Source organism: Aphelocoma coerulescens, chromosome 10 (genome assembly GCF_041296385.1).
Source record: "Aphelocoma coerulescens isolate FSJ_1873_10779 chromosome 10, UR_Acoe_1.0, whole genome shotgun sequence".
Taxonomy (NCBI): domain Eukaryota; kingdom Metazoa; phylum Chordata; class Aves; order Passeriformes; family Corvidae; genus Aphelocoma; species Aphelocoma coerulescens.
The window spans coordinates 20,986,917-21,011,585 of record NC_091024.1 but is presented as its reverse complement, the minus strand read 5'-3'; the positions used below and the strand labels follow the sequence as shown (position 1 = coordinate 21,011,585).

Here is a 24,669-nt window from a genome sequence, read left to right as displayed (position 1 = left end):
ACAAGTTAAGTGTTTTAATTCATGCCAGAAAACATGCAAAACCCATTTTGCCTTTCGATTCCTTCAGCCGAGCTGCCCCCGGGGCAGGGCGAGCCCGGGGAAGCCCAGGACCTAGCCCGCGGCTGGGTTTCAGCGCAGCCGGACGGCAAAGCTCGGTCAGGAGAGGTCCTGGGGCTGGCTTGAGGGAGGGATGGAGGGATGGAGGGATGGAGGGATGGAGAGAGGGACAGAGGCAGCGCACAGCCCACGGCTGGGGCCGCGGCGGCTTCACAGTCCGGGGAAGGGGGTGCTGGCAGCCCCAGGGGCAGCGTGGCGGGGCCGGGCGCGTTGTCTGCCGGCTGCAAACCAAACCCAGAGGAGTCGGAGCAATCGTCCCTGGCACGTCCCTCTGCGGAGAGGCAGGGAGGAGGAACACAAGCCGAGGAAAGACACTGTGGGAGAGGAGCACGGTCAGCAGGGCCAGCTGGACCTGTGTCCTGAGTGTGTCCTGAGTGTGTCCCACGGCCCCCTCCCCACCCCAGGGCTCGGGGGGTCTCCCGAGCTCCCATCACCCAGCTGGGAAAGCCAACCACATCCTTGGGTGGGTGTGTGGGGCTGAGCCCAAGCTCCCATCCCTCCTCCCCACAAGGGTCCAAGGAAGAGCAAGACAAAGACCTGACTCCAAGAGTAATTAATTACTTACTAACGAACTAACAAAACTGACGAGACTTCCATCCTTGCTGGGTAGCTTCAGAGGGAGGATACCAGCGCATCTGGAAAAGAAAGCCACGGCAGAAGTCCATGACCCAGCGTTACCTCAACCAGAGCACAAACCTTCAGCTCCTTCAAGCCATGTGCAAGGTCCACAGAGCAAAGATGTCTCCAGCATGGGAAAGGAGGCTCCAGGGTGAGCTCCAAATACTACTTGAGTAGCTCAGCCAGCCAAAGGAGGCATCTCAAGACCACACATTAAAACTAGACAACCTCTACAGGACATGTATGGGTGAAGAAGTGGCTCATCCACTACAGCAGAGGCCCACAGAGTTTTCCAAGCACCAACCCTGCTGCCAGGAGTGGCTCCAGGCAAACCACAACATGGGAAGAACTCAGCAGAACTGCAAACCAGCAAGACTTGGAGGCTGCCCTGTGCTTGCTGCCACATCTATTTCTCAGACCTGCTCAATGCCAAGGAAGGAGCTGGATGGAGACCTAACAAGGGACAGTAACTGAACAGACACTTTCCAGCCCCTTAGGAGACACAGTGAGCGGGCAACGTCCAGCCCCACAGCCTCGGACCTCCAGTGTGTCCAGCTGGGCTGCATCAGCAGCTCCATGCCTGAGAGCAGCAGGAGACGAGCCCGTGCCACTTGACTGAGCATGGATCCAGCAGCTGGAGCAGCGAATGGAGCTTGGTCCTGCTGCTGGAGCACAGCAGCCACCCCCTGCTCCTCCCTCCCCAGCTGCCAGGAGAGAAGCACAGCCTCAGTACGTTCAGGGCTCTGGGAACCAGCACAATGATGGACTTGGCTCTCAGACAGGGAGAAAAGTGGCAGAAAAGCCCCTGGAGCCCCATGTGAGCCACTCTCTGTGTCCCATTCATCCTGGCACAGCTGTCCCCTCACCCAAACAAGCCTGGCTAGATGCTCCTCTCCCAAGGATGTGTGAAGACATGCAGGGAACTGCTACAACCTCGGCACTGCTGCCTGCAGTTGCCAAGTCCTCCCCCCAGGCATGAGGGCTGCGATGCCAGGAACTGCAGCCACACGAGCTGTGGGCCTTGAGTCCCTCTCCAGGAGGTGGCTCCTGAAGGAGCCCTGCCAGTCTGCAGAAGCTCTGTCCTCACAGGAGCCTCTCATCAGCTCAGAATAAGGCCAGTTTGGACAAGACTTGGAACAACCTGGACTAGTGGAAGATGTCCCTGCACATGGCATGGGGGTAGAATGAGACACCCTTTAAGGGTTTAAGGTCCCTTCCAACTCAAACCATTCCACGGTTCCATAATCTGCTGGACTCTTGCCAGACACCTTCACAGGGCAAGTGGGTGCCACTAAATCAGCTCCCAGCTGGCCCCATACCTCACTTCATGGCACAGCATCCCAGCCAGTCCAGCTGTGGGAATCAAGGGGATGGATGTTACCAACACCCTCCTCCCCAGCGAGGGGTCCCATCCAGTGCCAGGAGCAAGTGCCACACACAGCGTGTTTTCATGTCTCCTTTAGCCTGGGAGAGGGACCTTTGCTGCCCAGCCAGGGCCACCACACTGTGCATAGACACTGCCCAGGAAGGCTTGGAATGGGCAGAAGCATCACTGACAACTTACAGGGCCACCACAGCAGCTGCCAGAGCAAGGACAGGAGCTTCTTGCTCCCCCCAAGCCCTGTCACCAGGAGGTGTTTGCTCAGCAGAGCCACATCTAGTCTGCAGCCATCCTCCCTGGCCTGTGTCTCCCACTCCACACCCCTCCCCTCGACAGCTGGAAGCAGTTTCCTCCTGCCCGGCAGCAACAGGAAACTCCCCCTTCGTTCACAAGGCTGTGAGTGCTTAACCCTGAGAGCTGCCTCCATCCCACGCGAGCTCGGCCAAGCCATACAGGAGCCAGTACAGCCCAGGTGCTGGCCCCTCCACCCTGTCCTCAGAGCCACCTTGTGGCTCACCTGCTGAGCCTCAGCACCTCCACTTCCAACAGAAATTCCGGTTTTCTCTTAAAACATGCCCTGTTCGTAGCTCTGGTGCTAATAAACCATTACTGCAATGGACCCCTCCTTGCCTTCCTCCTGCAGGTCTCCAATGCTCAGCCACCAAACCCACCCAAGCCTGACCCACCGTGGCCCCACAGACCACTAGCCCAGCCCTGCATTCAGAGGGACTCAGCCTGGAGCCCAGCAGGAGCTTCTACAGACGTGACAATCCTGGGTACAATCCAAGGCTCTGACATGCTGGCAGGGCGAGGGAATGACCTGCCAGGTCTTCAGCCCACAGGATTAAGGGTTTGATGGGATGAGGCAGGAACTCAGTAGGAGGGATGTTCCTGAAGCCAGCAGAAAGCACTGGAAGCAGTGGATTGGAGGCAGCAGATAGCCAAGAGGACACTCTCTAAGTGCCAAGGCAGTTTTCTCTTCACACACCTCAAAATACTACATCCGTCAGGGAGGAAGCTGAGAACTAATGGAGACGTCCAGCACTGGGTGAAGAAAGCAGAGCAAGAGAGGCTTTTACTGGAAGAGACACAGTTGTTTCTGGAGAGGCATTAGCTCACAGTTGGAAAGGAGTCTGGTCCCACCACCAAAACATCTCCTGCTCGCAGGGATGAGGCAGCCACTGCCGGCCAACTGCAGCAGCCTCGTGCTGCTGCCTTCAACATCTGTCCCAGGAAACAGCTGGAGAGGAGAAATGTGTGCCTCTGCCTGCCACCTCCCAGAGGCCAGGAACCTTTCCCTTTCTGCAGCACAACACCAGCAGCTGCCTAAAAATCACAACGAAATTATAAATGGGGCAGAGAAACACCCCATCAGAGGTTCACTCTCCTTTGACAAAGCCTCCTTTGCCTCTCCCAATTGCCCTCAGAATTTAAGTATCCAATTGCCCACCACCCTCATGGAGAGCAAGCCCTTCAGAAGGAAAAAGGGGAAGCAAAGACTAAGTATGCAGGTCCCTCTTCAGACCACCTTTGGCTTGGAGGACCTGCCTTTTCTCCTTAGTTACCTCTAGGTCTGCAGCCAGCCTCAGCAACCCTTGGAGCTCTGATCTATCTCTACAGCTGGAAGGGTCCCCAGGGATCAGAAAGGCTCCCGGTGCAGGCAGGGACAAAGCACTCCTTGTGCTCCAGGAGCTGGTAGGATCCAACTAACACGTCCAAGAGCCACATCTCGCTGCCAAGCTGCTGGATTGCAGAGCAGCATCTTCATTGGTGCTGCTGAGATCCTCAGATCCTCAGCCTGGCGAGCCACGAGCCCCTCGCAGGCAGCGCCGGAGGTCACCGGGTGTGAGCCCTGGGCAGCCCCCGCTGGCGGCCGGCGAGAGCTGCTCTGCTCCAGCTGGAAACGCAGCCCGTGGGAATGTGACCCCGGCAGGCAAGGACAGGACAGGGCAGGACAGGACAGGCAGCACAGGCACCACCTCAGCCACTCGTGTGGGCCGGACACACGCCCGCCCCAGCAGCGGGCACTGCACCCAGGCCAGCTGCTCAAGGGCCCCTCAGGGGGGACAATGAGGTGTGGGACCAGAGCAGCCCAGCCCACCACCAGGAAAAGGAGACGCAGTGGGATCGAGCGCGTACATCTCCCCAGGCAGCTCTGGTGAGGGAGAGCTGGAGGATCAGCACAACATCCCACACCAGGGCGAGGAGCACGTGGGGAAAGACAGGCGCTGATCCCTCCTCTTGCTTAGGAATGTTCCAACAGGCACTCATCCATCCACCAATCCAACGGAGACACACCCCTCTCTCTCAGACTGCAGCAAACAAGCATTTCCGCTTTCCCAGCAAGTTGTGCTGCTTTCTTTTGGATTCAGCCAGCCAGGGAGAGCCACTGCTGGCCACAAGTCTCTTCTGATGGCATCTCAGTCCCGTTCACCCACCACTTAGTGAGGACAGCTGCTCAGGAGCATCCTCTGCTTGGAGGATGCTCAGAGCATCTCCTGCCTGCTTTTCCCTGGCTAGGAGGGAACTGCTGGCTTGGGACTGCTTGGCCAGCTATGCCACCACTAAGTCACTGTAGTTCAGGATGTTACCACAACCATGAACATCTTGAAGAGGCTTCACATCTCTGGGAAGCACGGAGCTTGCCCAGAGAGAAATAATCCTGGGAAGTCCCTACACAACAGCACCAACAATCAGGCAACAAGTTATTAGAGACAGAAAATTCATCACTGTCTCCAGTCTAGGGAGGGTCTGTCAGCTTACCTGCAAGGGAAAGGGGGTTTGGAGTACTGACCTCTGCCTTCATCAATGGGATCAGCCTCAACCCAGCACTAGGAAGTCCCAAGGTCCTTCCAGGCTCTTGCACAACCACATGGCCATGATCCAGGACTGCTCCCTCCACCCACCGCTCACTGGGACAGGCCCAAGAACCAGAGACCCATCTCTGCTATCTCCTCAAGGTCTCTCCAGTGGATACTTCGAGGGAACCTTGGGCAGCCCACTCCCAAAAAGACTGGCATCTCTGTGCTCTCAGGCCTTGACCTGGCTGCCTGCCTTGGAAGCACCTACCAGGATCTCCAGGGCTCCAGGTACCCAACACATCAGCTGTGTCCCCAGCAGCACCATGTGGCCCTGTTCTTATGAGCCAATCCTGCACCCAGCCCCTGCTTCCCAGGGCAAGTCCTGCCCAGAGCAGAGCCCTGTCCTCATGGGTGCTGCCACAGCTGGAAGCATCTCTTTGCAGAAGAGCTCAAGGAGTGTGGATAGCCCTGGCCTCCTCTGCTGCCCACTCAGAGCCTGGCTTAGAGGCACCCCAAAAACAGCGGTTCCACCTCAGAGACATAATGCAGCCCAACTCCATCCCACCAGCAATGGATGGGCCTGTCTACCAGGACTAAGCAGAACAAGACAAGCTGTATCACTGTCTCTAAGCCTGTGTCAAGCTCTTCCCATCCTCCCAGGAGGCCAGCTCTGCACATCTCTGCACCTCACAGCTTTCCAAGGGCAAAGGCAGGCCTGGGCCCTCATCTTTGGTGGCTTCTTTTCCCATCATCACTTCCACAGAGAGAAGAAAAAGTCTGCTCAGAACCACAGCAGGGAGAACTGAACCAGGGCTCGTTTCCTTCAGTCAAACATCAACCATCCCCCTGCCAACCAGGCGCAGGCCCTTCCCTCTTCCCAAGCTCCCAGTCTCCTACAGCGCTCTGCTCTCTCCCAGGCTGCCGACTCCCTCCATTACGGCTCACACGACCTGTGTCCTGCCTGTGATTTCAGGTTGCAAGAGAGAAGCCAAGCTCCAGGTAGGAACTGGCTCCATTTCCATTACTGGAGAGGAAAGAGGTGAGATTAGACCCATGATTAAGGGCAGGGTCTGTCCCGGTATGCGATTCTGGAACAAAGTGACCGGCAAGTGATGTTGTCTAAGGTGCCCGCTAAAATTTAGTTGTGTGCTATCACTACCACGTCACTCACCTCCCCCACCGTGTGCCAGGAGTGAGGTCAAGGTGTATTTCTGGTTGCCCTCGAAGGGTCAAAGTTGGGGAGAGACCAGGTTTCTTTCAGGCCGAGTGGCAGGGTGGTCTCTGCCCCGGCTCCACCTCCCACCGGCGGGGCCTGGCCAAGCCTGGCTGAGCTGGGAGGAGCTGATGTAAGATGGTGCCATGCTGTGTGCGCCATGTCATGTGCTGCGAAGTTGGAGATGTGGGTTAGAAAGAAGGCCTGGCATCTCATTCCCCAGGCTCTGGTGGGTGGGTAGCGTGAGGCCCATGCACTGGGTTGCCAAGGAGATACGGGCTACAGAGATGGGCAGAAGCTTGCAAATCCCACGGTGCACCTTGGAGGAGAGATGGTTACCTTACCAGTCTTTCCAGACGTGGCTGCCATCATGCTTAACACTTCTAGGAAAGGAGCTGTAGTACAGCCACTCCACTAGCTGCAATAAGGCATCACTAGGGCGTCCCATCTCCAGGGACAGCTCTGAGCTTCGGGGCTAGCCTGCGCTGGCATCATGGCTGGAGTTCACTAGGGACATCAAAGGAGGGATTTGAGAGAGGGTGGGAGGGAGGGAAGGCAGATGGGACAATCTTAAAGTCAGCAGAGTCCCCAGTGGGGCAGGGTCAGGCCACAGCCACAGCAGCCTGGTGCCTGCCCAGAATATCACCGAGGCAGGGACGTGCCAGGAGCAGCAGCCATCAGTCTTGGCTGGGAATGGCTTACCAAGGGTTCCCGAGGCCAGGCCAGCCTCTCAGCACCTCCTGCCCCTCATCCCTCCTGCCAGCCCTCTGGACAGCTCTTCAGGAGGCCAGGCCAGGCCACCTCCTCTCCCCCTTGCTGAACTCAGCACTGCATGAGCCCTTCAGGTTTAAATCTCTTGTGACAAGATCTTGGTTTAGCTACAGCCTCCAACTTCTTGCCTGCCTCGAGGCTGATCACTACAGAGCTGCTAAAGCTCTGGCCATCCCCACGGATGCCCTCCAGCCAACACCAGTCCACCAGGAGGGAGAACCGTGACTGTTCTGAGCCCACCACATGAGTGAGCCAGCCCCTCCCAGTGAGGGCAGAGGGCTCAGTGCACTGGGACTAAGGGCACAGCTTTTAGCCCAGTTTGTGAGCAAAAGTCATCTCCCTGTTGTGCTCCACCCTCAGCTCTGCAAAGGACAGGGCTCCAGCCCAGAGCTGCCAGCACGAGTAATGTTTAACCCCGCTAAATTTTATTGGTAACATATCCTATGCCAGGACGTGCCCCTGCGGGGTCAGCACCAGCTCAGCACAGCCAGGAACGGCTGGGACTGCCCAGTGGCCTCTTTGGGAAAGAGCTGGGTGCAGCCACAGCCTGGAGGGGCTGCACTGGCTCCCTAAGGCTTAGAGAGCCATCACCACCCATGGACCCCCTTGTGCAGGGAGCTCCTCAGGGTTTTATGGTGAGGACAGACAACCCCTTTGGAAACCAGTAGCTCACCAGCTGGAGGGCAGGAACTAAGACCCCAGAGGGAAGAGATGTAGCTGGAGGCCTCCTTAATACTCTCCACTCTACGAGAGCAGAGTTTTCTCCCCCACCATGCACCACAAAGTTTTGATGTCTAGCCCTCACACTCAGGGTTCCTATACAGTCACCAGTAACCATCCTGGAAGAAACTGCAGCAAAAGTTTCACCTCCCTCAGCCACCTCAGACAGGCCAGAGAGGTTGTTTTTTCTTGGTCTTCCCTTCCAGGGACAATTCAGCCTTGACCATCACCCTACACACACAAGGGGCAGGAAGATGCCTCTCTCCTGGGCCACTGGGAAGCACAGCACAGCCCTGTAGTTGTGGGCACCACCACCAATTTTTGGAAAACACCAGCAAGCACAACCTTCCCAGTGAAGAATCAGCCTGGCTCTGGAGGTCCTTGGAAGAACATCCCAGTACCTGGTCCTGTCCTGAACCCCAATGTACTTCTCCCTACCCCACAGGAGCTTCAGCCCAACACCAGCTCACCTGTAGAAGGGCAGAAGCAGGAGAGGTCTGCAGGTGTGAGAGGGGCAGGACAGAGGATGGGAGTTGGCATCTACTCCATGTGGCATTTGGGAAGCAAGCTTGGCTTGAAGCTGGCCAGTTACCACCACAAAGCTTGCAGGAAGCAACAGGATGCCCAAGGGCCAACATAGCTCACTGCCAGCCAGGACAGCAAGGTGAGAGGACACAGCTCCTCTTCCTCTCCATTTAAGCAGGGAAGAGTAGGAGTCCACACCCTGCTTGGCAGGGCAGAGAGCAGAGGCTAAGCCCCAACGCTCAGTCCCACTGCCCCAGTCCCCCATGGCACCGCTACAGGAGCAGACGGAAGCAGGCAGAGCACAGCTGGCTGGTCACACTGAGCAGGGCAGGGACAGGGGCTCCAGCTTCTCCTGGACAAGTGCTTCAAGCCAAGCACCTTAACTTGGAATTAGGACACTGCTACTCTGTTTGGCTTTCTCTTTGCATATTCATGGTTTCAAGGACTTTATGTGGTCACTGTACATGAAAGCATCCCAGTGTCAGACCAGTACAGGCATTGCTACATCCCCAGCTGTCAGCAAGCAAACCCTGGGACACCAGGCAGTTGGTTGCACCACCACCTGCACTTCCAGAGGTTCATGCATGGAATGACCCTTCTCATTAGCCTGTACCCAGGGGGGCTAACACCCTGTTCCATCAGTTTCTCGCTCTGGCAAGGCTCTAGTCACTCATCTCCTGCAGGACACCCTCCTCCAGCTTTGGAAGTGTTTGAGTCATTTTTGCCCACAGGGTCCCAGCTGAGCCCCTCAATTCAGCATAGAGCTAAGCCCATTGCTTTTGCTGTGACTTGGGATGACATTTCACAGCTATGTTACTCGCTGGCAGGGAGTGTTTCCTCCCAGCAGCCCCTCAGTGTAGTTCTCCGGCCATGGGGAGCAACAGGGCCAGCCAGAAATCGAGCCCCGACTTCCTCCCACCCACCTGCCCCTTGTGGGAAAGAGGGCTGGACCTGCAAGGTCCGAAATCATCACCCAGCTCTGCCTGCTCTCGGCCACACAGAGCCCTCCCTTGGGGCTGGGCGCCCCTGCCCTGCAGCCGGGAGCAGGCTCTGCCCGGGAGCCAAGGTGCAGAGGCCAGGGTCGAACCGGCCAAGCGGAGACCGCGGCAATGAGAGCAGCGGGGCGGGGAGAGAGGAGGGCCCCGCCCTGGCACGGGAGGCGGAGCGCGACTCACCTGAGCGTGAAGAGCGGCGGCCGCAGCAGCAGCCGCCGGGTACGTGAAGGCGGCGTGGGGGATGGCAGGGGTCAGCTCCGTGGTGTACAGTGGGTAGGGAGCCCACGCTTCCGGGGACGCTGGGATGAGAGCCGCTCCAGTCAGGTCATCTAGGCAGGAGGAGGAGACAAGGGACAGCATCTCAGTAGCCGGCCCCAACAGCCTGCTTTGGGACAGGCTCCGGATTCCCCACTCCAGGCTAAAGCTTGGCACTGCCCTCGTGGTGAGGTATAAAACGTGTGTGCACAGCTGCTCCAGGAACGTGCTGCATTACAGCCCCACACGGGCTTTGGACAGACTGGTCCTCACAGGCAGCACAGGGCTGGTGCCACAGGATGCAGGACAGGGGGCTCAGAGCCACGTTACAGGTCACCACATGAGCCTCAGTGGGGTGACCCCACCAGGCTACACAGAGGGTGATGGCACAGGACTCATCCTTTATGCTTCACAATTAGGGACGCTTTAAAGAATTTATGGCATCCCTTGAGCTACCCAAATCCAACTTTCACATCTCAACAGTTCTGTGTAGGCCAGATGCCAGTTATTCTCCTGCGGCTCCAACATCCTGCTGGCCTCCCTGCCCCAGGCAGATTTCAGGCAGAGCAAAGGTGGGTCTGGGTTCCTTTCCACCCTGGAAGCATTCCCAGAGTTGGGCATCTCTCACGTTGGAGCCATGACCTCCAAGCCCCTCCCAGCATACTCACAGGGGTCCCGTGCAATGAAATGTGCGCCCAAGGCAGGGTGGATGTTGGTGGGGTTTGGTGTGGCCATCAGCTTGCTCTTGGCCATCTTTGTGTTGGCTTTAGCGAATTCTAACCGCAAGGTCTGGGGGTTCTCAGGGTCAAAGCGGATGCCCTGTCACAGGAGAGAGCACAGGAGTTTCTCAGAGGTGAAGCTCCAGTCCAAGCACAGGCTGTGGTTATTCATGGAGCAAAGCCCAACTGAGGAACCAAGGCCACCACACTACAGTCACATGCCCAGATTTTTGTGACCTCACTGCAACACTCAAGCTCCCATGTGGTTTTATCATTACGTTTAGCTGGCCCAGGACCACTGCTTCCAACATAAGGGACACAGTTCTGCTCCTTATGTGCAGTTCACCAACCACTGTAGCAGGTATGGCTACCAATGCGGGTCAGGAAAGGTCTGTCTGCTGGAGCTGGGATAACCCTGTCTTACACTGGAACTGGAATAACCCCCATCTGCATGGGAGCTCCCATCTGTGGTGCCCCTACAACTTCTGCCAGCCTGAACAGAGGCACTAGCAGGTGCCACAAAGTCCAAGGCAAGGTCTACAGCACAGCAGAACCATGTCTTGCTGACCAGATCCCACCAACACTCCTTCAGGATGGGGATCATTTTGGGTGTCACTTCCATGTTGACCATCCTCAAGATACTTTCTTGAGTCACAGCAGTTCCCCACACCCACAGAGGCCCTGGAGCTGTCTTCCAGTGGTCAAAAACTACATGGAGACAGCTTGCATCCATTTGCCCAGGCTGATGTCAGCCTTGAACAGCTCTCCTGCTTCCCTGGTGGGATGCTTCAGGACCATTTCACTTCCCTAGTCAAGGGCACAGCTGGGAGACCCTGCCCCTTCCCTGCCCTCAGCTGTGGCTCCAGCAAGGCATGTGGCCCCCAGCCCCCCAGCACGTTGGGTACTCACATTCAAGGCATTCTTCGCTGCTTCAGCGCCAGCCCGGCTGTCGAAGGTCACAAAACCCACTGGCTAAAAGAAACAACACCAATTTCAGCTTGGAAGCTTCTTCCAGCTCCTCAGGCTGCCCTGCCATCCTCTCTGCCCCATACAACCAGCAGAGGAGACCATCCTAAGCTGTACAGGGGCTTCAAGCAGAGCTTGGGTCACTGGCCCAAGGTTCCTGCTCTGCACCTGCTCCCACCACAAATGCTTTGGCACTCCTGTGAGTGGGGACACCGCTCACCCTGCCAGCCCCCAGCATGGGCACCCCTGCCTTGATCAGCAGGGGAGTGGGGAAGGCTGATGGCAGCACAAGGTTTGAGGCTGAAGCCTCAGGTCTCACCCAGGGCAGCAAGAGAAGACATGGAGACATTCAGAACATGCTGGGTCAGTAGAAACCTGCTGTGTAGCTGGTGCTAGCCCAGACAGTGCTTTGCACAGTGAAATGGGATTTTTCCCCCTCTCCCCTCCTGGCGTGTCCAGTTTTCTAGCAAAAGCCAAAAATGCACAGGCTGGAAGGAGGTACCTGCTTTGAAGTCAGCTTGATCAGTGACCCTTCATAACCCTGCAGGAAGGAAGAAAGCAAGTCAGTGTCAGGCTCCTGAAGAGGCCACGCTACAACCAAGACACAACACGACAGCTCCAGGAGTTCCTGTGGCTCCAAGCCCTCCATAAGGCAGGGGCTGCAGCAGGAACAGGGACCATAACACCTCTTTTCCACCAGTGGAGAAGACTGGGGGCAGAGCAGGTATTTTAGCCATTCCATCCTGGCCCTTTGGGAAGGAATCCCATTTTCTAGCTCTTCATCCAGCTACAAAGATGAGCACCCTGCCCTGGTTAGTGCCTAGAGAAAGCAGAGCACCCACCCTGTGCTAGAGGAGGGCAGACAGGGGAACCTCGCTTCCCCAGAGACAGCCTGGGTGGTTATTAGAGAAAGATGGAGTTCAGGGGATGAGGACACATCCTCAAGGAAGGGCTGGTCCAGCTGAGGAGCAGGGCTGACCAAGCAAGTTTCATCAAGCTTAGAGACAGCACAGTTCCAATGGCAGGCTCCCGGGGAGGTTTCCCAGTTGAGCACAAGTCCTGGGATCCCACGCTGGCTTCAGGTTCCCATGTCATTCCTACTTCCCCTGACAGACCTTTGCTGCCAGGTCATCCACAAAACAGCATCTTTCCCACCAAAACCAGATCTGAAGACCTTCTTACCTTGAATGGTCGGAAGAGAAGGTAGAGCTCTCTGGGTTTGATATCCACAGGAAGGCCACTGACAAACAGCGTCCGTACCTAGGGGAGAGGCCAAGCAGCTGTACTGAAAGGAGCTCTCTGGTGCCCAAGCAGGAGCACAGAGCACAGCTCAGAAGATTGGTGCAGTAAGAACAGGACACCTTGGCTCAAAGGTCCACTAACCCCTCCCTGCATTAGAGGGGCGTTTTGCAGGATAAAACATACCCAGCCCTTTGGCCCCTGCCTCAAAGGACTGAGGCTTTTACAAAAATTCAGTCCCTGGCATCGTGGCCTGGGTTGATCAAGGCCTGACAGGACCTTGGTGGCTAAACTGGAAAAGACCATACACTGCCACAAGAACTAAGTTTGACGCATCCCAAAGGTCCAGAAGGGACCAGTACAAACCCCAATTCCCTCCAGCTCTTTCTTCAGACCACATACTAGATCTCCTCTCCTCAATGTACCGTGGGACTTTAATTACATCACCAATTCAAAAGCATCCCTCAATTTTGAGGAACACCTCACTGCCCCACTCGTAGCTTTTGACTTCTGCAACAGCCCCAGAACATCACTGCAGGAAGATTTTTGGGTCCATCCCAGCTCCTTCCCCAGCATACCTCAGACCCTTCAGAATTTGCTCCCAAACCCACTTTCAGAGCAGTTGTTCTGTTGTTCCCAGCCAAGAGCAGCTGTCCTAGGCCAAACCCCTGCAGGCGTCTGCTCTTCCCAGGCTGTTCAAGTCATGGACCAAGTCCAAACACTCATGTCAAAGCAAAAAATACAGTGCCAGGGGAGGATTTCAATAGATAATCCATTAAAATTATAGATAATAGTTCACTTGAATAACCAGGAAGAAGAAAGTGCTGGAGGCTCATGGCCTGGGAGAATTCTGCTCAACAGTCAGACTCACCATGAACCCCTTCTCCCTGCACACTGGCTGGCAGACTACTTCCATAGAAAGCAGCATGATGAAGCTGCAGAGACCTCTTGTAAATCAGCACAGAGCTGGCAAAGGGAAGTTATGCACAACAGCGGTCATGAAGACACTTGTCATTATTAACAAGGAGCAGGAGCCCCAAGCCAGAACTCATCTCCTGGCCTGCTTCCAGCATGGAGTGACCCCACTACATTTGCAGGGCAGAAGGACTCTGCTCCCACATTTCTGGTTTTTCTCAGCCATTTCCCCTTCCCCAGACAGAGCGGGTTGTATCCAAAACCTCTTTAACCACCGAACTAAGCAGCACACACTTGCCCTGCTCCTGGGCTGGAAACACAGGAGCCTCTGCCTCTGTAATTCTTTGGGGGCAGCCAGACACAGACTCCCTCATGCAGGGAAGTTTCTCTCATTTATGGATGAAAACTCACCTCCTTGAGCTCCTGTGCCCAGGACAGTCCTGCCAATGCAGACAAATGCCCTTCCCAGGGTAAAGCCCTCCAGGATGGACAGTGATTGCAAAAGGCTTGGGGTGCTCCTGCTCTCTTGCTCATGCTGAGACTAAGGGCTGCCACTGTCCCCCACTAGTGTGAGTGAGGAGCCCTTCTCGGGCCCAGCACATCTCAGGAGCAGAACCAGAGCATCCTTCCCATCCCCTCCCCTGACCCCTCAACATGGATGGCTCTACCATACACTCTTGCTTTGCCCTGCCCAGGGAAGCAGGATGCTACGTGGAGCTCCAGGAACAGTTTCCAAGCCCAGGCTTGGTCTGACAGGCTTCCCAACCACCCTGCCCCTCACCTGATGCTTTAAGACACCACTCCAAGGCCACCCCATGCCCGGACAGAGGGGACAATGCCACTGTTTCTTGGCTTGCTGGCTGCCTCAAAGACCTCAGCACTTGCACTTCAGCATGAGCGCCACAGAGCGCCTGCAGTGCATTCCCAGAAGACCCACAGCCATCTCTTGCAGGGGAGGACTGCAGAGTGTGGTGGCACACATGTGCCTCAGCCATGTGAAAGCACTGTTCCTTTTCAATATTTCAGGATCTGAGTGTGCTCAGCCCTCAGAATGGATGTTTCTTCCGAGCAGATAGAAATCTGCATCCCTGTTGGGTCTCTAAATGGTCCCGTGATGCGTCACTTGGTAAGTCCTTGCGACAGGCATGACAGGATGGAAGATGCGTGGTGGCTCAGGGAAAGGGGAGTCAGAGCTGGAGCCCTTGCATCAGCCTGAACAGAGCAAGGCAGGTGCCCAGGAAAGCTCTTTGTCAGGGGTAACATGCTCCCAGTGCCAGCCCCATAAGCTGCTGCCAAGGACAGGAGCAAGAAACCTTCTCTCACTGGCCTCCAAGTGCTGTTTGTCACCATCCACAGCATTGGAAAGCCAAGCCACAGCACCCATCAAGGGCTGCCATTGCTCCAAAGCCTGGGAAATTCCAAATGCCACCAGCCAACCTTTTAAAAGAGGGTCTCAAGACAAACTAAGGAAGCCCCTGCTCAGAAGAGCTTGTTGGAAGTGACAATACCAAGTGGTTGGTTTTACAAGAGCTCTGCAATTCAACTCATCCATAAGTGATACAGGGAAGGGTAAGAAAAAAGGGAGACCAAGTTATTCAGTGGAGGGTGAGGCTGGTGAGAGACCTGAGCAGTATTTTCAAGGGACAGAGTGAGCTAAGCCAGAGGGAGCTCACTTCTAATACCAGGCATAAAGCAAAGGAGATCTGGGTTATCCCACAGGAGAAAAACAGGAGGCAGCTCACCAGTCTGAGCATCCTGTGCACTGTGGGCAACCTGGTCCAGTCTCTTCCCCTGCTCCCAAAGAGAGGAAACTGTGGATGAGGGCAGCAGAGTCTAGCATCTTCCAGTGGACTAACCAAACCCAAGTCCTGCAGGCTTTGAGAGCCCAGTAGTACCACCCAGGGCTGACAAATCCAGGCATCCAGCCCTTATACTCAACATGCCACGACAGGATAGCTTCTGATAAAATATATTTGCCCTACTTCAAGTCCCTGCCACCAAACACCAAATCCAGCCTCCCGACAGTGCATCCGGGAAAGGCACAGGACAAAAACCACCAAACCAAAACACACAAAAACACCATCAAAAATATCCATCCAGGGCTGGATCAGGAACCGCCTGGGCCAAACTACATGTCCAGATCTCCAGGAATACCATGTTCTTCTGCTCGTTCTTAGGTGCTGCTGCCAGCCACTCGAAAAGAGATGCCAGGTGAGAGCAGCCTCATCCTACCCAGGGCTGATCTGAACTGGACACACGGGCATGGGGGGAAAGCAGGGCAGCTCTCACCTAGGACAGCCCAGTAGGGTCACACCACTGCAGGCCCTGCAGAAAACATTCTCCCTTCCCCATCCCTGCCCCTCTGGGGATGTCCCTAGTCCAAACACCTGACAGAGACGGAGGAGAGCCATGGAAAACAGGATTCATGCCAGGAGGGACAAGACCATCTAGGCCATCTCTTAGGGAGGATCCTAACATAGCTTCCCACACAGGAGGAGGGAGGGACAAGGACAAACCACTTAGCCCTCAAGTTCCCAGTGTCAGTCCTTGCACAGCTGCATCTCCCCAAAGAGACACCCACCTCGTGCACAGCCAGGAGCTTCGCACCAAGGCTGCAGGGGAGCCAAGCAGCAGCGCCCGCCTTATGCTACCACAGCCCCAGCACCACCAGGAGACCAGCACAGCCCCCACAGCATCCACAGCTCCTGGCCACAGCTGCTTTGGAACAAGAGCTCTCAAAAGGGAGTTCTGAGCTGCCCTGCAGCCCAAAAAGGGAAGAGTTATATCAGAAGTGTCCGATGCAAGGGCACAGGTACCCACCCCCTGAGGCTGCAGCGATGGGTGGTTTTTTGTTAGAAGACTGCTCTGAATCCCCCTCTCAGAGCCAGCAAGGCTGACCCTCCCCTTTGGAGGGATAAGCCCTTTACATACATCACCCACAGCACAGCTTGGGCTACTCCAGCCCCCAAAACTGGCCTGGTCCTGGATCCATTCCAGCAGCCAGAGCACACAAGCCTTTACCAGCTGTGGTCCAGAGACACCTGAGGACAGGTACAGCAGGAGCCTGCTCTGATGCCTCCCCCACAATGTGCCATTGGACATTCCCCCTCTCCAGGAATCCCCAGTTGCATGCCAGTTTTTCCTAGAAATGAGCCATTGCCCACTAGTTCACACTATGTGAAATACGTCCACTGAGCCTTCTTCCTATGCCACCAGCCCCACGCCATCCTGCTGAGGACAGGGACGAGCTCTGCCACAGCATCCCAAGGGCACTCCCCACTCCTGGCAGCCACCCTGAGGTGCCAGGGGCTCAGGGACATGGACTACAGCTTTTCCCGTGGGAGAGCATCTCAGTGGGGTGCCTCCCTGGCATCCGGGGTCACCAGCGAGGCCAGAGGGGGACACAGAGCCCCGGTCCCGGCCACCGCGATACAGCCAGGGCCACTTGACGCGAGAGCGCTGGAATGCGTCGCGGCTGCGGCTGCTCCCGGAGCCGGGACTTATAAGGCACGGGAGGGGAATGGGGCGGCGAGCTTGCACAACAGGGCTGCGGGGAGGGGAACGCACAGAGTCCAGTGGCGGGGCCGAAAAATGGGGCAGCATCCTCCTCCGGGTGTCTGACACGGGCCGCGGGGCTGCAGAGTCCTGCCACTGCAGCCCGGGGCTGCTTTAGCCCTCAGCACAAAGTCCCAGGAACCACAAGGGAGGAGGAAACTGAGAGAGAGATGTGTGGTCTGTGCGAGGGACAGGCAGGCAAGCAGGGCAGCCTCCACACCACGGAGTAAGAATCCTGAGAGAAGGGGCTTGTAACAGGCTACTTCACTGCTCCGTGCCTCAGTTTCCCCTCCACTAGTAAGAGAGGTGTCAAGAGCCAGGGGCCTGCTGCCATTTCAGCCCTAGCAGAGCTCCGGTATCCTCAGGCAGGATCAGGCCAGGAGCCACTCCAACCAGGAAGCCCCAGGCAGGCAGAGAACTTCCCACCCTCTGGAAAGATATTCACCCATCCCCAGAGTGGAAAGAGGGCCTTGAACCTCCCCCAGCTCTTGAAGCAAGATGGGCTTCAGGCATTTCCCTCTGAAAACAGTCTTTTGCACAAAAAGCACACGAGGACCCATGTCCCACTGGCTCAGAGGGAAGAAGGCTGACCACGAGGCAGGCCAAGTGCACCAGAATTTTGTCCCCAAAGCTGCAGTGTTCCACACTGCTCACAGCCGGAGCAGCCCATCCCCAGCACCGCTCTTCCCCCCCATCAGGCAGGGGATGTCAACGGGGCTCAGCCACCCCTGTGGTCAGGGCAGGAAGACACTCCAACAAGGGGGAAGCAGGGAGAGGCACCAGCCCCACTCTGGGGGAGCAGGAAGCACATGGGAGCTGATAAGTCCAGGCACAACAGGACAGCACCCAAGAATAGACCTCGGCCCTGGCAGAGGAAGCGCTGCTGGTGCGGCTTTGCCATGGATGCTTCCTCCTGCTATCAGGTCCCGTCACCTGTGTCTCTGCAGCATCTCATGAAAAGGATGGCACCCAGATGGGCTCGGACCACAACAGGGGCTCAAAGCTGATGAAACATTTGGAAAGGTCAGCCCCACAATTCCCAAGAGACTACTGTCCAACGGGGCAGCTCCCCAGCACAGAGAGGTGCTGGCTGAGCACCCTCAGGTTGCCATCATCACCTTTCCCCTTGCCAAAAGGTCCACTAAGCCAGAGGTGACAGGCACAAGTGCCACAGCCAATGTGCTGAAGGACACTCACATCCACCCTGGCCCTACCCAGCCACCCTGGGCTCCAGAGACCCTCACCTGCCACTCTCTGGTGCTGGGGACCTGCAGACACCTGTCACCACCGGCTGGAGCCATGGACTTTACCTGCTATGGGCAGCTCTTCCTGCCCACACACAAGCACCTGCTCTCCTGGCAGGAGACAGTGGTGAAGTGAGTTCCTCCCCATAGTAGAGGCTGGCAGGAGACATGGGTCTGGAAGCAGGACCCTCACAAGAAACATTCTCACCTCAGATCTTTCAGCACATTTGTATCTGCTTCACCCCACCACACGATGATTCCTGGGCATGTCTCAGTCCTGTGCCTCCCCAGACACATCCAGAGACAGAGGAATCTCTCCTCAACCCAATTTGGGGCAGCACACCAATGGCCACACCCCAGCCCCACGTAGCACATCAGGTACCTCCACAGCCCAACAAGCAAGGACTACATAGAACCCAGGTGATGGAGACCTGAAAGCTCACAGCAGCTCTTCACTGTGGACAGCAGTTATTGGAGTGTCACCCCCAACACAGGGAAACCTTTGGGAACACCGGGAGGATGACAACCACCCACAGGACTAAGCTAACATTGCATCAGTCCAGCTCTTATCAAGACAGGGCCGCTATGGAAGGGCTGTGCTACCAAAACATGGACCAAAAGTGCCAACCCTAACCCACCACAGGCCCTCTGGCTGCTCTCTCCCAATCCATAGCTCACGCTGCACTTCAAGCCATTGCTACAGGTGACCCAGGGCAGTTACACCTTGAGGGAGACATTGGCCTGCTGTCCTCGGAAGTAGATGGGAAGGACACACATCCCCAGGCCAACAGCTTCCGACCCACGGACACATACCAAGACTGACCCCACAGCAGTGCAAGGACCTGTCACCACAGGCAGCACAGGAGGGAAGGCACTATCCCAGACTGGGAGGTCAAACATTTCCACAGCTTCTCCTGGGCTGTGCAGAAGGGCTGGAGAACCTCCACAAGGGTAAGACCACCCACTGGGCCCTCGGGTTTCCAGCCACCCCAGCACACCATGACCCGAAGGGGCAGCGGCCAGAGCACCCTGGCCAAGCCTGTAGCACCCACTTCTGCCGTGCCAAGGGCATGGTCACCTGGTGACACTACTCCCTTCTCATCAGATGTGCTGGGCTGGCTCAGGATCACACCTCAGTATGGGCCAGGTTCAGCAACTCCAGTGCCGGGGCTGTCCCCCCACTGCCCTGCCCCTCCTCAGGTCCAGCTTCACCCGGTCGGGCACAGAGGAGGAACTTGGGATGGTTTCCACCATCCCACATGGTGCAGGAAGATGCTGAATATTGTAGTGAGGTCTGAGCACCTCACTTCTATACTCATGCCACAGTGAAGCTTCAAGCTGAAGCCTTTATTGCAGGCAGAGCTCCAGAGCAGGCAGCAGCACTGCTCATTGCTCTGTGATCCAAGCAGCAAAGTCTCCATGATTTGGCATGGCCAAGACCAGCAACCTCAAAGGATCTTTCATTCCACAACCTCCCACATCAGTTCCAGCAAGAGTCACTCTCAAATTCCCAGATTTTCAAGCAGTAACGAGTATTTTAGACCAAACCACTACAGCTATGAGGAAGGACAGCAAAGCCTGAAGTACTCTTAGCTACCTCCCAGACATCTCAAAGGGCACTTCCTACTTTGGTGAGGGGAAAGCAGAGACCTAGCAAGGGAACCTTTGAGTTTGGCCCTTCCTAACTTTCACAGGCACCACCAAGAACTCCTTAATTCTGAGGCTAAGTAGGGAAAGCTCTGCTCAGCAGCTCCTCAGATTAGCAGAGGAGGAAGACTCATTTCTGAAGCCAGGTCTCATTTAGTAGCCCAGGTGGCAGGAGAAAGAAGTTACCCCATAACGGGGACTAGTTGAGTTGGGATGTCGACGCTCAGACTCATGTCCAAGAAATTTGGATTTGAAAGAGTGAGAAAGGAGGAGGACACTCCTTCCGAGGGTATTCACAGGCACCAGGACACAAGGAGATAATGGGGAGATTCCCACATCCCTCCTCCTGTCAGAGCAACTCAGTGCTCAACTCAAGACCAAGAGGATGTCTGGGAACACACCAGTTCCCAGAACCTCTGTGTGCGTGGTGACTCCAGGGTGTCTGCTCAGCCAACAATCTGTCACTGACAGAAAGCTGCATCTAACACTTAAGGGACTTTTAGGATGCATGAAAACAGCTCTGAGGCACCATCCTGCTTCAGCCAGGCCAAGTGCAAGAGGATTAGCGAGTGGTGACTGTAACTACTACAGCCTACTGTTCTTCATAGCGAAGAGCAGCATCAGAGGAGACATTTGACTCCAGAACTTACACTAACCTTATTTGTTTGCAGCCACAGAGCTGGAATCCACACATGCACGAGGTATCTAGGTCCACTCAAGCAGAGATTACAGAAGTCAAGAGATGCCTGGCACCAGTCCATGAAGTGCTACAGACATCCAGCACATAACACAGCCCACTCACCAGCAGCATTCCCAGGCAGTTCCAGCAGCCCTGGAGTGCAACAGCTAAGGAAAAATGGATGAAGGACTTGCTACTGAGGAGGCTGTCTGGAAGCCAAGAGCCTTCTTGCCTCCCCAACACAAGAGTTTTCTGGCCCACAGCCTTCCATGGACCAATAGGGAAGATCACAGAATTACAGAATGCTCTGGGTTAAAAGGGGCTTTAAAGATCCATCTCATTCAATGCCCTGCCATGGGCAGGGACACCTTCCACTAGAGCAGGTTGCCACAGGCCTCATCCAACCTGGCCTTGAACACTTCCTGGAATGGGGCAGCCACAGCTTCTCTGGGCACCCAGTGCCAGGGCTTCACCCTATCACATGGAAGTATTTCTTCCTAAGATGATTCTCTCTGGCAGAGCTTAGCCAGGTCCTCATCTGGGCTCTCCCAGGACAACCTCACATTTAATGCTTTCCACCTTCAGCAGTCCAGGATGCCCAAGCTCTACCTCAAGAGCAGCAGCCACCACCCATGGAGCTGCACACAGGCCCTTGAGACCAGCCAAGAGGACACACAGGAGGATAACCACAGACTTCAACTGCCAGTTTGGGCACCTACACAGCCAGCTCCACATTTCTCCCGCTCCCACTAGACCTACAACTTCCCAGGAGAGCAAGGACAAATTTCTAGAGTAGAACCAACACGTCTGCATCAGGCACTCCAGAATGCAGGGTGAACACGCAGGGTTTTATTGCAATACAGCCATGGACACAACACACAGTGTCCATGGGAAGCATGAAAGCTCCTCCAGCTGCTGGAAAAAGCTCTGCCTGCCACAGGGGTGGGAGTGCAGCACCTAGGCAGCGGCCCGTCCCACACTACCCCTCAGGACTGCCAGGACAGATGCTGCCACGCAGATTGGCGGCTGCCTGGAAAATTAAACAGAAGATAGCAGCAAGTGGGGAGAGATCGCGTTTGGGGAGGTGTCTGGTGAGGAACAGCAGGGACTGACATTAGGCCCTGTTTGTTTAACATTCCCGTTAACGACCTCGAGAGGAGCGAGAGGCATTCCTGTCCTCTGCGTGTCACCGGCCAGGAAGCGGCTGCAAGATCCAGGGGCTCGCAGATAAGATAAAGGGAAAGGCTGAATTTGGGAGCTTCGCCCCGCTGTATCTGGGGCACACGGCGCCCTTCTGCGAGTGCTCGGGGAGGCAGCAAAAGAGGCGCACGGCGGGGGGGATGGAGGAGTGTCCGCAGCGCCAGGATCTGGCAGTGTTATCCGTACAGTGTGGGAAAATATTCCAGCACACCCTCCTGCATATGTTGGGACCGAAGGATTCCACTTTGCACTGAATGTATTTATCACTCTCTATCAAGCGGAGCTCCGGGCAAGAATTTGGGCCCCCAGACCATGCTGGGATCCTGAGCACAAGGTCACTCCTTATGCCTCCATTAGCTTCTGCAGTGAGGAACAGCTCCTGGTCATCCAGGAAGAGGTACTGGAAAAACAAGCATTCAGAGTAGGCTCAGGGTAGCCACCATGGAGCCCAAACTGTGCTCACCACCCACAGCATTATTTCCGTTAGATTCTGGTGGAGAGAGGACTTTCCAGCAGCAATCCCACTGGGGATTGGGACATTAACCCCCCACCAATCCTAGCCTAACCAAGGTGGTGGGTCCTTTGCTGCAGCCCTGGGTGCAGGGTAACAGAGACAGCCAGCGAGGCCACAGACCATCCAAAAAGGTGGACAGACCGTCCCCCTCCCCGCACGCTCCTGGAGGCTGCACAGTGGAGAGCAGGAGCTGCTTCCGTCCAACCCCTGCCCACTGCATGCCATCTTTAACTCAGTTTTCCAGCCATCAGGCTCCACTCCTGAGAGGACCAGCCTCTCCAGAGGGTGAGGATTTCCAGGCACCTGAAATGCTCCAGCACCCGCTTTGCCAAACAACCACCCAGCAGTGGGGAAAAGACTGGCCCTGCCCCAGCACCAGGAGCTCACCTGACCATCACCTGTGAGGCACCAGCCCAGCTGGAACAACGCCACGGGGATGGGATGCACCAAGTGACATCGACCTCGGGGAGCTTTGCAGGCCGGTGAATAACTGGATCAAGGAGCCGCATTGAGTCTTCTGCGCACGCGTGCGCAGCCCGTGAAACCCCCAGGTACCAAACCTCCCTCCACTGGGAGCGGCACAGGGCCCCAGGTGCTCTGGCTCTCAGCCCACCCACACCAGTACCACCCAGTGACGCTGGGACATCTCACCAGCAGCATCCACATCCCACTGCGCCATCGCATCACCTACACCCTGCTCCACGCTGGGGACGGAATCGCTAAAGCCGCCACCTGCCAATCCATTCCACCCCATTACTCGGGTCACCCTTGCCGGGGTTGAAGCCCAGGGGACACGATGGCCCCAAGTCAGCTGGTGCACAGGGCCCGCACAGCGGCCCCAGTGGGTGGTGGAGCAAGCCAGGCGCCATGTTGCGGCGGCGCGAGCGCACGGAGGACAGCGAGGGGAGGGGACTGAGCACCTCCCCAGTCCTGAGGGCCAGGCGCGGAGGACTGCAGCAAAACGTTTCCAAGGCCGGGCATTTTCTAGAGCCCTCTCCAAGATGGAGAGCAGCTGGTAACCCACTGTGCCAGTACCTGCTCAAGGGGTGCAGTGATGACATCAGCCAATGGCTCCAACAGCCAAAGTGCAAATGTGGAGGGCTGCAAGCTCAGCTCTGGCATGTGGCTACAGACAACTGACCCTTACTAGCCTTCTGGGCCCCGAGTCCAGCAGCATTCAGGCTCTGGCTTGCAGTGGCATCTGGGGGAAGGGGCTGCCGGCAGGTCAGCTCGCAGTCCTCGAGCCCCAGCCAGGCTGCCAGCACACAGAGAGCACGGCAGGGGCTCCTCCACTATTGACCAAGTAGGTCCCTTGCAGCCCACACGAGCAGAACGGTACTGGATCCAGGAGCCCTCCAGCTGCAGGGACTTGGCAACAGGAAATCATGCCCACGGGCACCGGCTGCGCTGGACGGAGCGGGGACATGCCAGCCCGCTGCCCCGCGGGTCTACAGGGACACTGGGCTGAGCAGGGGACTCGCCCTGCCCGGCCCCAGCCCCTCCTCGAGACGGCCCGGGGACTCCAGCGCCGGCTCCCCGACACCTCCGTACTCTGGCTCCCAGAGCCCGGCCCCAGCTTCCCAGCCCGCAGCAGCCCCGGCATCTGGGCTCCGGTTCCCCGACGACCCGGGGGTCCAGCCCTGACGCCAGGTCCTCTGCGCCCCAGACAAGGCGCTGCGCTCCTTCCCGGCTTCCCCGACGCCCCGGTGCCGCCTCCGCAGTCCCCTCTGCCGCTCTGCTCCATCCCCAATACTCCAACCGCGGCTCCCCGACGCCACCGCGCTCCATCCACCGTCCCCCGACACCCTGGCGCTCCATTCCCGTCGCCCCGTCCCTGGTCCCGCCGCCGCTCCCAGTTCTCCGCCGCCGTCGCGACCCAGCCCCAGCCCCCGCGGTGTCCCACCGCCGGCGCCGCTCCCGGCTCCCCGGCGCCCACCTCCTCCTCGACGGTGCCGCCGCCGTTGGTGTGCTCGGTGTCCTTGTTGAGGTTGCTCATGGTGGGGTGCCGGGGCGGGGGGTGGTGCCGGCTGCTCCGGAGCTCCGCGGGGCCGAGCCGGGGTGCCGGGGCCGGTGTGGTGCCGGTGCGCGGGGGCGGTGCGGTGCGGGGCGGTGCGGGGCGGTGCGGCGCTGCCCTCTCGGCTCACATGCGGCGTCCCGGGACGGCGCCGCTGTTAAGGGCCGGGCCGGGCCGGGCCGGGCTGGGCCGGGCCGGGCGGAGCGGGGCCGAGCGGAGCGCAACGAGCCGCAGCTGCGGGGCCGACGCGCCCCAGCCCCCGCCGCCGCTCCCGGTGCCGCCGCCGCGCACCGAGCAGCGGGGCCGGGACCCGCCCGCCTGCCCCGCCCGGGGCCGCCCCCGGCCGCAGCCGCCGCCAATCCCGGCCCGGCACGGCCCCCCGGGACCGCGGGGAGGTTTTTTTTTGTTGTTGGGCTCGAGTTATTTTAATTATTTTTTCCCCTCCTTTCCACGAAAAACTTTGTCAACTTTGATGAACTTTCGGGTTTCGACTTTCTTAAAGGGCCCGCCAGGCTCTGAGCCCGCGGTGGGGCCGGGCCGTTCCCTCCGCTCATCCCCGGGGCGGGGAGACGTGACTCAGC

General features: G+C 57.3%; 1 protein-coding gene across 3 annotated transcripts; it reads right to left on the bottom strand.

Moving 5' to 3' along the window:
* Nucleotides 1–24,375, bottom strand: RBPMS2 (RNA binding protein, mRNA processing factor 2). Of its 3 annotated transcripts, XR_011154113.1 has the most exons (9): nt 24,011–24,375; nt 12,264–12,341; nt 11,584–11,622; nt 11,025–11,087; nt 10,065–10,215; nt 9,322–9,470; nt 6,475–6,637; nt 683–752; nt 417–431 (listed from the first exon to the last, which is right to left on the bottom strand). XR_011154113.1 is itself a non-coding variant. In XM_069025584.1 (8 exons), exons 1-7 carry the CDS (start codon nt 24,068–24,070, stop codon nt 690–692), a joined length of 603 nt encoding a protein of 200 aa, XP_068881685.1. In that variant the 5' UTR covers nt 24,071–24,373; the 3' UTR covers nt 1–431; nt 683–689. The 3 variants fall into 3 exon arrangements, 1 of the variants encoding a protein (XP_068881685.1); XM_069025584.1 differs by lacking the exon at nt 6,475–6,637 and having other exon boundaries at nt 1–431; nt 24,011–24,373; XR_011154114.1 differs by lacking the exon at nt 417–431 and having other exon boundaries at nt 6,470–6,637.
* Nucleotides 24,376–24,669: the final 294 nt, after the last annotated feature.

What these genes read in the sequence shown, in the direction of transcription:
- RBPMS2 (XM_069025584.1), bottom strand. Translation starts at nt 24,070, where the DNA reads ATGAGCAACCTCAACAAGGACACCGAGCACACCAACGGCGGCGGCACC. An exon ending in GCGGCACCGTCGAGGAGGAG is followed by an intron (nt 12,342 to 24,010) that starts GTGGGCGCCGGG and finishes CCTCTCCCCTAG; the next exon opens with GTACGGACGCTGTTTGTCAG. An exon ending in TTTCATTGCACGGGACCCCT is followed by an intron (nt 9,471 to 10,064) that starts GTGAGTATGCTG and finishes CCTCCTGCCTAG; the next exon opens with ATGACCTGACTGGAGCGGCT.